Source organism: Rhea americana, unplaced genomic scaffold (genome assembly GCF_003343005.1).
Source record: "Rhea americana isolate MKP2758 unplaced genomic scaffold, rheAme1 scaffold_160, whole genome shotgun sequence".
Lineage (NCBI taxonomy): Eukaryota > Metazoa > Chordata > Aves > Rheiformes > Rheidae > Rhea > Rhea americana.
In genome coordinates, this window is record NW_028185706.1 from 951,808 (window position 1) to 964,773 (window position 12,966).

Genomic DNA, 12,966 nt, shown 5'->3' on the forward strand with positions numbered 1-12,966 from the left:
TTCCCTGTTGGGATGGGCCACAGGTAAGAGCACTTTGGGCCTGGAAGCACTCTGTAAATGTGATAATGAATGCAATTCAGTTTTGTGGGTGTGTTGTTATATTACATCAATATGTATRTTGTATATACAGGCATTCCTCTGAGCTGGCAGTGAGCACAGAGCAGAGGACGTGGTTTGTAGTAGTTGCATGGAATAGGTGCAAGAAGTAATTTGCTAGCCTAAAAATAGCCCATATTTTAATACGCTTTTATGAAAATAAACAACCCTRTGGAGTCCTAGTATCAAACAGGTGACATGTTGGAACTAGACCTGTTTCCTTTTGTTTTCTTAGTTGAGAAGAAGAAAAAGAAAATAAACTCTTGTTGCCCATAAAACGGAAAGAAAACACTTGCATTAAATGAACCGCTTTCAAAGGAAAGGCCAAATGATGCTTGGTTACTTATTAAAAAGGACGGTTCATCATCCGCTTAATTTGTGATTGCCCTACCAAGGCCTTGCCTAAGTTTTCTGAGCTTGGTCTGACCTGTTACATTAATGTTTTATTAAGCCAAGCTTGTTTGGGAGGAAAGTATTGTACATGTTCTTGAATCTATTTGTTGTGTTTTTAGACAGAAGAAAGAAAATGAAGTTAATTCAATGAATATCTATTTCTGATTTCTCCCCTTGTGACTTACAATGAGTTATCCTGAGAGTTACTGAATGTGTAATGTCTGTTCTGTTCCTCTTCTATGAGATTTTTAGTATAATGACTGTAGAAATAGTTACTATAAAGCAGTCATTTTTTTTTCCTAGAAAAAAAATATTTTCTATTTATTTTTTCTGTTTACATAAGGATGACAGGGAAYTTGGAAAACTAGAAAACACCTGCCATACCTAAGGTCTTGAGGCACAGAATTGTCCATCAGCCTTTGTGCAGCTTCTTGCATAAAGATGAAGGGGATCATTCCTCCTATAACATGCAACCTGTGTCACCCATTGCCTTTGTCATTTAGACTATTGCAAAATGCTTGACAGGTATTTTTTTTTCTGCAGAATAGGGTTGCCCATTCATTAAGCATCACTGTATACACAGCGAATGTTATGGTGAACCTCGTGGACTAGGATGCTGCCTCTGACTAGTCTCCTGGTGCAATTTAAGGCACTATTTTTGACACGTGAATGTTAGCTACGGTGAGGCTAGTATTCTGCTTGTCTTCCCAAGTGAGGCAGGACTGGGGACKAGCGGTCTCAGTGAAGTGCAGGCTGCTACAGGTTGTGCCGCTTGAGTCCTAGTGATGCTGACTGATGCTGCTTCAGGCGTGTAGTTTACTCTTGATGCTTCAGTCTGGAGAAAGCTCAGTCTGGACTTCCTGTGGAATCTATGAAGAGGAATGGGCGTTTCCAGASAAAGATTCAGGATTTCTCCATTCTTTCATCCATCACTTTCTTGAGGTGATTCATTGTCTTTTTTCCCCAATGCAAACGAAGGCATGTGTTTTGCATTGGGGTTATTAATTGCTTGTTAAATTTCAAGAATTTACCAGACAGTAAAAATCTTGGTTAGAGTAGCATWGCTAGTCTTCATTAGATTTATTGAATTTTGATGGTTATGCTGCAGGGTGAAGCAACGTCTTTTTCCCTTCTCTGGTGTGAGACACAAACCATGAAAATAGTGCTCTAGACGTAGCCTTTCCCAGGGAGTCTGGTACCTTAAACATTTTTTCCCTTGCTGGCARATTATGAAACTTAAAGGAGCTGCAGCTGGATGTCTGTACGATCCTGAGGTCTCAGTGTGCTTCAAAGAAGCATTTGTGTGGAGGCCCTTACGCGACTGAAAGTCTCAACAAGAATTTGGCAGAAATGTCTGTGTCGGAAGATGGCAGATTCCTGTGCAGCGAGATGTTTACTGGTTCACTGGTTTATCTTTGGCAACTGCTTTTGCACTTGATATCTTCAGCTGTTTTTGAATCTTTTACAAAGAATAATTATTCATTTCATAAAATGAATCTATTTTACCCACCCAACAGGGCACTGATTCACATATTTCTCTGGCAACATCCTGTTGTTATCAGAGCCATGTTCGCTGAGACGTTAGAACTTCCCTGGCCGCAGATTTCTTGGATTATCTGTTGACTTGGGGGGTGACTATTTTAGACCAACCCTGTGCAAACACTAAGGTTACCAAGGTCTTGGTCYGTGTTTTTCTGCTGAGTGAGTTTCTAGTGAGCACACTAGAGGCACTCTAGTGTAGGTGCTTCACTAATCTTTTCACAGGAATGCAGGCTACTGTGCTGAGGGCCCTACAGATAAGTGGCAACTTTGTTATGTCTCATTTCCAGCAGTGTTTTCTTACTACCAGGGCAAGCATCAGTAAAAGGCAGTGGTAACTGGACTGGATTTTAACTCCTTGCAAGGTAAAATTCCACTAAGCACAACAGAGGCTTTGATTTTGTGACACTAGATGGTACCTGAAGGGGTTTACTGATGATTTTTTTAATGAGTTCCATAAATCCATGAACAAGGTTCCACTGCAGGCTACCAGAGCCTTAATTTCTTTTCCTCTTTTTTTTTCTCCYTTTTTTTTTTCATGTTAAGCACATTTTCCGTGAGATTGAATGTGTTCACTTGCTCTTTGAGTAAAATAACACTTGAATACACTTGCATGCCAGTCTGCACCCAGAAAGTGATTATTTTGTGGTGTGCATTTGGATACTTAAGTATGCATGCCAGTTGTTCACTGGTATATGCTCTTTTCAACTTCAGCAGCAATGTGTAGAAGTACATTTACTTAGAAAGAGAGAGTAGAAAAAGAAAGTAATGACTTTGTCATTATAGAGTTTAGAGCTCCGCTATAGGAGAATATTTCTTTAGAATATATATTTAAGTATAATGTAGGGTTTATGGGGTGGATACAATGTCGTAGATTAAACTAACTGATATAATGTGTGTGGGGGAACATGGAGCATATGGAGCTCTTTACATGTTTTGTGTCTTAAGAATAATTTAGAATTATATCTGTACTTAACCCAATTTTTAAAAGATTTGTCTCTATATTTATCTTCAGTGTTCAATAGTGTGGAGTATACATATGTTCTAGTTAGCTCACCACATTTTTTTAGCATGATATTCTAACCTGCTTGACCATTAACCTGGCTGACTACCAGGAGAATTTTCAAACTGTTGACTCATGTTGCTTCCATATGTAACTTAAACCACTTTTTCCCATAGTGGAGACAGCTAGAAGGTTAGCTGTATATATTTTTTAGGTCAGGCAACAGCATATTTTGAACTGAGTCAACACATATGAGTAAAGGAAGTAAATCTAAGCTATTAATAATTTTTCATCTAATCTCATTTCTGCTGCAACCTTTACTGCACTTTCAAGTCAGGAAAAAACAGCAGGTTTTTTTGTGCTTCTGTTTCTTACCAAGTTTAGTAGTCTTCAGTGTACATAGACATAGCCCATTTTTTCATTTTTACATCTTCATGAGGGTAGATCTTCCCAGTTGCCATTACCTTCATGCTCTAACAGTTTGGGGGCATGGGTTTGCTGTTTCGAGGATGAGACTAACTGGGAAATGACATGTAAGCCACATGCCAGGTCATATGTCTGAGTGCCTATAAATAGGTAAAGCCTATATGTAGTTGGAACTCCTATACATAGTTGGAGCACATGCCTTATGTCATGCAGCCAAGGAGGGGCAGTAGCCCAAGGCTGTGACGGTCCCAGGGGTGATGGCTAGTCACACCCGACTCTACAAAGCGTCATCTCCTCAGCAACATACTCTCTGGAGCACAGCGAGCTTTCTGCTCCCAAGCTGGGTGATGGACTGCACGTGAAAGCCCTGGCTACTCACAGGGTCCTGCATCAAGGCACTCAACTGCCTCTGGTGTGCAGGAGTCCAGGGTGGAAGGAAGGAGCCCTGGGGTCCCAGTATTACAAATGAGAGAGGCCTCCTTAGTAGGAGGGTGAAGGTGACAATGGTGATGAGGGGAATTGTGTGAGACGTAATAGATTTCCATTCATAACAAAACCTGTTGGGTATTGATTTATTTATTTATTTATTTATTTATTTTTATTGTAGACCACACAAAAAGGTTGAAGGAGGTTTAGCAAGAGGATTTTTTCTCATAGCCTTTGATATCCATTTGACCTATGGACACTACTAGTTGAGAGTAGATCTGGGTTCAGTTCTGATGTCACGGTTACGGGAAGTTGCATCCTTCCATCCCCCTGTTTTCTCACTGTTTTTTAAGGAAGTAAGTGGAAGAATGAGAATACTAATCCCAGCGTTTAAGAACTATACGTGAAAAGCTGTAAGAGGCATTACTACAGTTGGCCTCTCATATAATTCAGCTATCTGAATCAATCTTACTTCTTTATGATCAGAMCCAAAGTCAAACTAGTCAACTAGAACAGATGGATGCATGGCATGTTTTAAAAGAAGTGTTGCTAATGAACCCTTTGCTCCCAAATGTTTGTGTTTCAGTATAATATTTATACTTGCATTTTTCAACTGAAAACTCACTAAAATACAGATTTATTTTGATTTTGATTGTTTTGCTTTATTTTTACAATTGTACGCCAGCCTTTACAAGAATTAATAGTATGGTGTTGTCACCAGGGCTTGGCTTTGCTGAAATCCAGTTTGAAGAGACCAAATTTATCTTTGGCTGAGAAGGCTTGAAAGGAAGAGAATATGGCTTCCCAAAATTTTTAGTCTAAAAGGCATGTTGGAGTACTGTATTGTATAATTCTTTAGGTATTTGGATTAACCCTGATAAAATTATAGGTGGTTATAAGGGAGTTTATTGTGCTTATAAATTGTAGTGGGGCTCCCTGTAATTTGTTATAATTAATTCAAGAGTTCAAGGGCAGAAAATCAGGATCAGGTTATGGCATGCCTTCCRCTCTTGCTAAAGCATGCTATTACTGGCCTTTATGAAATATGAAGGTTTAACTTCATATTTGTGGGTTTATTTGAACTTAGAGTGTCCAAAAAGTATAACATGCTGTTAAGAAAAAGTACAGATCCTGGGATGGAGGAGGCTGGACCTGTTGTGGCTGCGAAGAGGGGCTTCTTTTTAAATACAGGGGAACCGATGGATACTGCAYGGCTGAATCTGCTGGCTAAGCCTTTCAAGGAAGGAAAACGTGTTTTGGAAGGYGTGTGTCATGTCTGCAGGCCTCAACAAGGCCTGGATGCATGTAAGTGCTTGTGGTCCATAAGAAATGGCAGGAAAACCGAAAGTCTTGTGGAATGTTTCTTTAAAATCTGAGATTCCTTCTTGCAAAAAGCTTTACTTCTGGTGCAGAGTTGACAGCTGGGGACAAAAGGGGTCCACAGAAAAGGCAAGGCGTGAGTATGGTGGCATGCAGACTCACAGGCCTGCCCAAGTCCCTCAACATTGACCGAGAGGGAAAAATTCCAGGGCTGAACAAATCTGCAAATTTATTCAGTCCTTTACMTTTCAATGAAGAACCAAGCAGAATGCTGAATGTGTTGCTCTTATCTGTATTTAACTGCTGAGAATTTCACTAGCTGTTCCTGTAACACTGAGTGTCAAAGACCAACAACATTTTGATAGCAAGCTATACTGGAAGCAGCTATTTGTGTGTGAGAGGTTATAAACCATGTGCTCCTCCATYTTCAATATGCATATCCTTTTCTGTTTGAGTGATTGATTTCCCTGCAAGAATTTGACTTCACTGACTGATTCACACAAGGAAGAAAATTCATCACTCCTAAAACGCATGTCCTTGTTTAAAAACTTCTGCCAGTTGCGTAGAGCATTGGTGGTGGGGAAGAGATCTGAAATTTTAATACTCTGTCTTCTGGAGACTACACACAAAGTGATAACCTCTAAGTAGTAAACTGGTGAAATGGGATGTTAGATAACACCTTAAAAATGCATTTTCTGATCAGACTGTTTTTAGGTGTGCAAAGGTTTTCCCGTTTCAATATCCCCAGCCATGAGATGACTTTTTTTTCTTTTTTAATTGGACCTTTTTGAAGCTACTGGCTTTTGGTAGGACCTTAAACTGGTTAGATCTGCTGGCTTACCTTTCTATGCACTCCTTATTGCTCCTCATAGGACAAGTGAGTCAGCAAGGCTATGTATTATTTGTGCTTGTGCTTGCAAAATGCATAGCAAAACAAATGGAAAGTGACTGTCATTGTGAAATTAACCTCTTATCCAAACCCCTTCTACCCCTTCAACTATAAACTATTGTCTTTAAAGAGTGAGACTGAGAGATGTGGGAGTAGATAACATGAACTGTTCTTTAATCTGTCCTTCCTTTTCAATCCTRTGAACCAAAAACATGAAAATAATGCTAACCCAGCATTGTTCTGCCTCTTTAGGAAGAGGAAAAGAAATGACACAAATCTTTCCATGTGTTTCATTTACTTTATTTTGYTTCATGGTCATCTTTTCCACCCAGCTGTTAAAGGAAACCAGGATGTAGCAGTTGGATTCTGCTTTTACCAATCTCATTTCTCAGTTACSTGAGATTAACCTTGGCTTGCCTTATAAGATTGTTATGATCAAGGAGTTTCTCCCCTAGCAACTGTTAAGACTATGTTTTACTATTGRTATTGACAGCCTGAGCTTTTGAAGGAAGTTTTTCCTGTGTGTGACATCAGCTCTTTCATCTCCTTCCCTTCTTTTTCTGGCAAGCCTACTGATCTTTCTGAAGGTCCGATACAAGGTGTGGAAGACTTGTTCTCAGTAATACTCATCCAAAAATATTACTCTATAGTAGTGAAACGTAGCCATTACTTCTTACTTTTTTACCACAAATCCCAGATAAATGGCTATTGTCTAGTGCCCTGAAACATCAGATTTCTGCTGAGAGATTAACTGGTGAAATTCCTCAGGAGCGAGCTAGAAACGTTTTGTTTATCAACACCATCTAAGTTTTCCAAAGGCAAAGACAAGAGCTTAGCACTGTGTTGCTGACGATGACATCATCAATATATGCATATCTTTGTTGTTGTTGTTAATACCTTTAGATTAAAATGTGCTGATTGAATTCTTGCACCTAAAATGAGTTTCAGCATGTTCAAGGCCAGAAATCGTAACACCATCTTTGTCAATGTACTGAACAGTGTATCTGAARAGACCAGTCTTGTCTCCTTCTTTCTTGCCATATAAAATGTAGTCCCAATTTGCAGTAAGTTTTGTTGCTATATCTTGACCCATGAGAAATAAGCACTATACAGTGAGTGGAACCCTGACTGAGACTTGAGAAAAACACTGAGCTCTCCCAAGTCTACCGTTGGTTTCCTGCCTCAGCTTAGACAGATAACGTCATAGGACTAATGATCGTGAGTTCTATTTAAAGCATGTCACTCCTCAGAAAAGCAACCAGTAAGAGCTGAGTAGTATTATGATTGTCTCAAATGGCTAAAAAAATAACATTATAGTCATTATCARTCAGTTCCTTTGCTTGTTCTCTGAATAGCTGAGTCATTGGCTTATCTAGCTCACAGACTGAAAATATGAAAGCCACTGTTTAATATAAAAAAACACAATATATAAGTATCTGTGGAATCCTTTCACTAAATAGTATTGAAACCAAAATCGTGGCAGATTTTAAGATGTTAGTTGAACAATAGATGCATCAGTATCAAAGCTAAGGCTTCAAATAATCTTAGTAAGTAATAGAAGYCTTCTGTTCAGGAGAAATTGCTTCCTCTCTGGGCAGATTATTACATAACTGTGCATTACTGAATGTGTCTTCAGMAGTGTATTACCACTCTGAGATAAATCCAGATGAGCTGAGTTGGACTGCTGTGATTCAGTATGACTTTTGTTGCATTCCTAATTTTAGAAGATCATCAATTTTTTTTCTAAATTGGAAAAGAGCAGGAGGACTTRAGCTAAAGCACCTGTGGGGCAATCTCTGTCTCTTTTGAGTATTAAGACCTTATTATTTTGGACATATGAGAAGAGTAAAGCAATTTTCTTTCCTCAAGAAAGGAAGTTAAACTACATAGCAATACAGTTATCCAATAGATAGGCTTAGTGCCAGAAAGGTACMTAATGAGCTATAAAAAGGTTAGTCAAGCCAGTAATTGCATCATTAGAAACAATTTTAAAGGAATTGTACCTCTTGATTGAATAATACATTTTTTTTCCTATGGTATTAATACATGTTTTCTACAGCTCATGTATTTTTGCAGATACACTTAAGGTAAATAGGTTTATTTGTATTGAAATTGTAATGAATTTATTCATGCTAGTTTGAAATTTCCAACAAAATCATRCTGGTGGATTGAAAAATAAAAAAGTCTTTCCTGCTGCTCTAAGACCACTATGTATTTTATTAACCCTTCCTGTCCRTGATACACAGAGAAGAAAAGTAAAAACAGGGAAGAATRACTAAAATCCAGATTGATCTCAATACAGCATGGAAGCAATATTAATCCTTCCCATCKCTATCCTGTCTTCATTTATATATACACTTATGTAAACATATAAGTATGCAAAATATATATTTATATACCTTTGAATTGTAAATCCCTGGGGAAATTATATATTTTTTTGTTCTTTTCTTGTATGTTTCCTAGCAGAGTTGGGTGCTGCTTGATTTTTCGGGTTGTTGGGTATGATAATAGTATGAATAATTAYTAATGAAGTGTTTGCCTGGTGGCCCTCTGTGGAAGTCTGTAGGAGGAAAAGTGTGAAGATGCAGTGCACCAATGCAATGAAGATGCAGTGCACTCTGCAGAACTAACTCACTTATATTCTTGCTTTTTTAAGTACCTTTTAATTTTTTCCACAAACATCTGATTTCTGGCATTGTTCAGACCAGGTTCTGTGTGGGTTGTGATATTTGAAAAATTTGCTGCTCAAGAGAAGGGAAACCAGTAAGTGAACTGAATTATCTTCTGTGTATTTAAAACAACAGTAGAGATTATACATCAGATAAAAACGATGATTGAAGAGTACAGCAAATTCAGTGACGTCTATGCAAACACAACCTGATGTAGTAGGGTCTGTGCAAAACTGTATGGGCAAGTAGAGTTACTCCAGATTTGCACAGCTACACCTAAGTCTGAATATAAGCCTTATAGTTAAATTTTGAACAAGCACCCATGTCTCTTGTTTCCTCGTACCATTTGTTTTATTTTCTGATGTAATATTGATTGCTAAAATGCAGATGTTGATGCTAGAGTTCAAATATTGTCTTATAACTGTCCAGTTGCAGCAGCCTTACTTTATAAAGTGTATTTTTTGRTGTAATAGATGCAAATGTACTCTTAATGTTTTCTGTGTTGGCTAAATAGAGTTGTGGGAAATGATATCCTTGTAATTATGGCTTTGTTCAGACTTGTTGTCCACTCCCATTCCCCTTGGAATTAGCTACAGGCTGGCAACTGTGGTAGCCTTTATTATATTGAACACATAAAGGCTCTGCTAAAAATTTTAACCCAAAATGAGCACAAGAGAAACAAGGCTGGATTTCAGCTCTCAGCCCGCTTGTCTATGGTGTGGTCTGTCTTCTGCCCTGCACTCCCCTGGTATACCTACAGGCTCTGKGAATGAAGTTTTTAAGTCTTAATTTTGAATTTCTTGGCTTTTGTTGTTTTGGGGTGCAGTTTGCAGACTTCTCTTTTGTTTGGTTTGCGTTTTGCTTTCCCAACTAAACCACCTAATCGGAGGCTTATGAAATGCATATTTTTGTCTGCTGTTCTGGAACAGCTTCCCTCAGTACATCTACGGATGAATTGTTTTTAAAATGTTTGATTTCCTTCAAATTATAGACACACTTTTGCAATCCAAACAAGCAAAGAGTAGTCTCAGCTAGTGACATAATAACAACATTTAACATAATTTCAGACAGAGGAGCCTCAAATCYGTGGCGGAATATGGGCCAATTTCTGTTCTCTCTGTGGAGCGGGCAGAAAGCCTGACCACAGTTTTGCAGCACAACTCAGCCATGAATCTGTGGCTCATAGAGCTGTTATAGCCTTTAGCAGATCTTCGTCCAGGTTATTCAGTGCCAACCCAGCTCCTCCTCTTCCTGGAAAGAGGAATTCATGATTCCAATTCGTGCCTTACGCAGCCGTAATTAAAGGATATGCTGGGGGACACCTTATGCGGGTGACCGTTGTCCCYCTCAATCCAAGAATAAAGATGGAGCTGTTACTGACCATAGTTTTCTGTCCCAGGCATCTTCAGTTTATCTTGCCACTTTCATGGAAGAAAGATACCAGGGATGTACCAGGTGCCTTGCCTCTGAAAGCTGCCAGATTTCTCCGTAGATGTTCTCTGTTGGAAACGCTAGTTAATGAGACAGAACAAGCTGTATATATCTCTTAAGCTCTCTTTGCATGGCGATCCATAATCTACAATAAATCCTAAATTTTTAATCAGCTACAATGTTAGTAGMTGCAATGCTGTACTGTCATACTGTAGAATATATCTGCTATTTTTAAATTTGACTTATTTCTGACATTCAGGATAAAACACCTTTAAATGGGCTTCTTTCTCATACAGTGGGTGCTGAGTGCTTTCTTAAAAAGTATCAGCAAACTAAAATTGGAGATACCCAACATCATCATTCTTTTTGAAAGCTCTGACCACAGTATTTCGTATTACAATAACTGCATTAATGTCCTATATTTGGTGATGCTTATATAGATAAYCCTTGCTGTCGTTCATCTGCTTTTGTGGGCACTGTGGTGAAATCCCAGCTCCTCTAAAGCTGATGACACTCTTGATTTCAGTACAGCTAGGATTTCACTGTAAGATTTTACATTTTTTGCCTTCTGTGTAATCTCCTAACTTTGTGTTCATTTTAGCAGTAGTTTTACTTTTGTTCTGTTAGAACAGATGTAACTCATGCATATATATATATATATATATACGCCAGTAACATAAATAAACAGCCTGCTTTGGGATTACCAGTCTCTAAAACCAGATTCAGTAAACACTTACTCATGTGCATATTTGACAAAGCAGCTTACATGAAGCTTGTGTGAAAGCATGATTATTTGCAGAATTGCAATTTAGTCATCAGACAGAACTGTCAGGAACCTGATTTTGTCCCAGGACCAAGCAAGTGTGAAACCTGGGGCTGAAGCATGAGGATCAGGCTGAGAAGCAGTGTGCTTTCTATACTTCATTCCTCAATCAGATTTCAATAGCTACTGATGTCTTCATTAATCTATGTGAAAGCTAAGTCTAAACATTTTAAACAAAATTCCCCCCCACCACCACCTTTGAAAATTGCACACGAGCGTTGTCAGCTCAAAAGGCAACTGCTTGCAGGTTAAGGATGGTTTCTCCGCGCTGAAACTGCCTGGAGCCTGTCGTGGTGCCGCTACCTTGTGCGTGCAGGTCTGGCCCAGAGCATTGGTGCTGTCTAGTGGCAAGTTACTGCATCTCACRCTGCTGGCAGAAGCGATCACTGAAGAGAGATGTAAAATGTCGTATTTGATTAATAGTGTGTGAAGAATGATGCTGCGTTTTAGTGTTTCTTTCTTTCTTTCTTTCTTTTGAAGCACGCAGGTCGTTTCTACTGTCTCCGCCCAGAGTTAGGCGGTAACGCTTGTGTGTCGGGTTTGCCTACACGGCGGGGCCTGGAAAGTAGAGGACGGTACGGAGCAGAGACCGCCGAGCGCAGAGCACGCACGCTGCGGGGACGTCCTGCTAGCGTGGGTGGTGTTACTGTGGTTCTCTTCCAGGAAGGAAAGGTTAATTGCCTGGTTAATTGCCCAGGAAGGCAGTAAAAAAGAAAAAAGAAGACACCCCCCCGTCTGAAGCCACCAGAACAGTTCAGTTTCACTGAAACAAGTCTGTGCGCCCATCCCAGCRGTTCAAGGTTAAGGGCAGCTGCGGCGCGCTGGCCCCGGCCGAGTCCAGCCGGGAGCTCGCTGCCCCCGGCCTGTCCCGGGCTGCTCCCYGCGGTCGTCCCCGCGGAGGCCGCGGGCTCTCAGAGCGGCTCGCGCGCCGCGCCGGCTGTGCCTAACCCCGCTCTGTCGGAGCGGTCTGGTTTAGCTSCAGCAACTGCGCTCGTTTTTAAAACCCCTGCCGCTTTGCCGACGGCGGGGAGCGGCGGCGGCTCCGTGGGGCGCTGGGCTCAGCCGCGGCGCCCGCGGGCCGAAACGCCGCGGCCCGCTGGCGAAGCTCTCCCCGCCGGACCGCGTCCCCGCTGCCTCGGCCGTCTCCGCCCGGTGCCTGGCGCGGTTCGGGGACGGGAGGGATGCAGGGCCGGGGACCCTGCGGCGTGTAAGCTTCTTGTTTGTCCTCAGCTGGAAAGCTTCTTGTTTGTCCTCAGCTTTGCGGAAAGCTTCTTGTTTGTCCTCAGCTGGTCCACTGCAAACGCAAGGTGAAATGTGTAGTTCCCGTCGTTTTCTTTTCTTGGCTCTGTAGTTTTCTTATTTTGGTCGTGCCCACGTGCCTGGCGGATAACGTGGCGCTTCTGAGTTCAGGCGTGGACCGCTGTTCTAGCTGCACGACCCGTTTGTGGTGAATTTTTCTTGCTTTCACCAGTCTCTTGTTCTGTAGAAAATATGCAAGCACGCAAACCTAGTAATTTGTTCTCTTTTCGTGTTTGTAGATACCAGTATTACCTACAAGTGAAAAAGGACGTTCTTGATGGCCGCTTACGTTCTTCGCTGGAGCAGGGAATTCGGCTGGCTGGTTTGGCAGTGCAAGGTGAGATGATGTTCCCTGCTAGCCCGTTTTCAACTTTCCGATCYTTTTGGTTTGGCCCGGGTGTTGACCGGGCATTAGTCTGACTCCTGTTCACAACAGCTGAGTTTCCTGTTGGTTTAAAAGCGCGTAGCTGGGCTGCCGCTGATGAGCGGCTCGCACCTRCAGGGCAGGAATGACGGACTGCGTCGCAGCGTTCAGCGTTACCGTTTGTAAAATTGATTTGGTATTGGATAGTCCAGCCATGGAATATGCCGTAGTGATGAATTTACTTCACGTTCTCTGGTTTGAAATGGAATTACATCAAAGAGTGTAGCA

The 12,966-nt window shown here is 40.9% G+C and overlaps 1 protein-coding gene across 2 annotated transcripts in view; it reads left to right on the plus strand.

Moving 5' to 3' along the window:
• The window catches only part of PTPN14 (protein tyrosine phosphatase non-receptor type 14), a 121,333-nt gene that overhangs the window by 65,090 nt on the left and 43,277 nt on the right, over positions 1 to 12,966 (plus strand). For both annotated transcript variants that reach the window (XM_085300131.1, XM_085300132.1), the window contains exon 4: positions 12,554 to 12,651. In XM_085300131.1, the coding sequence (XP_085156257.1) occupies positions 12,554 to 12,651 (98 nt within the window). The remainder of the gene's footprint in view (positions 1 to 12,553; positions 12,652 to 12,966) is intronic.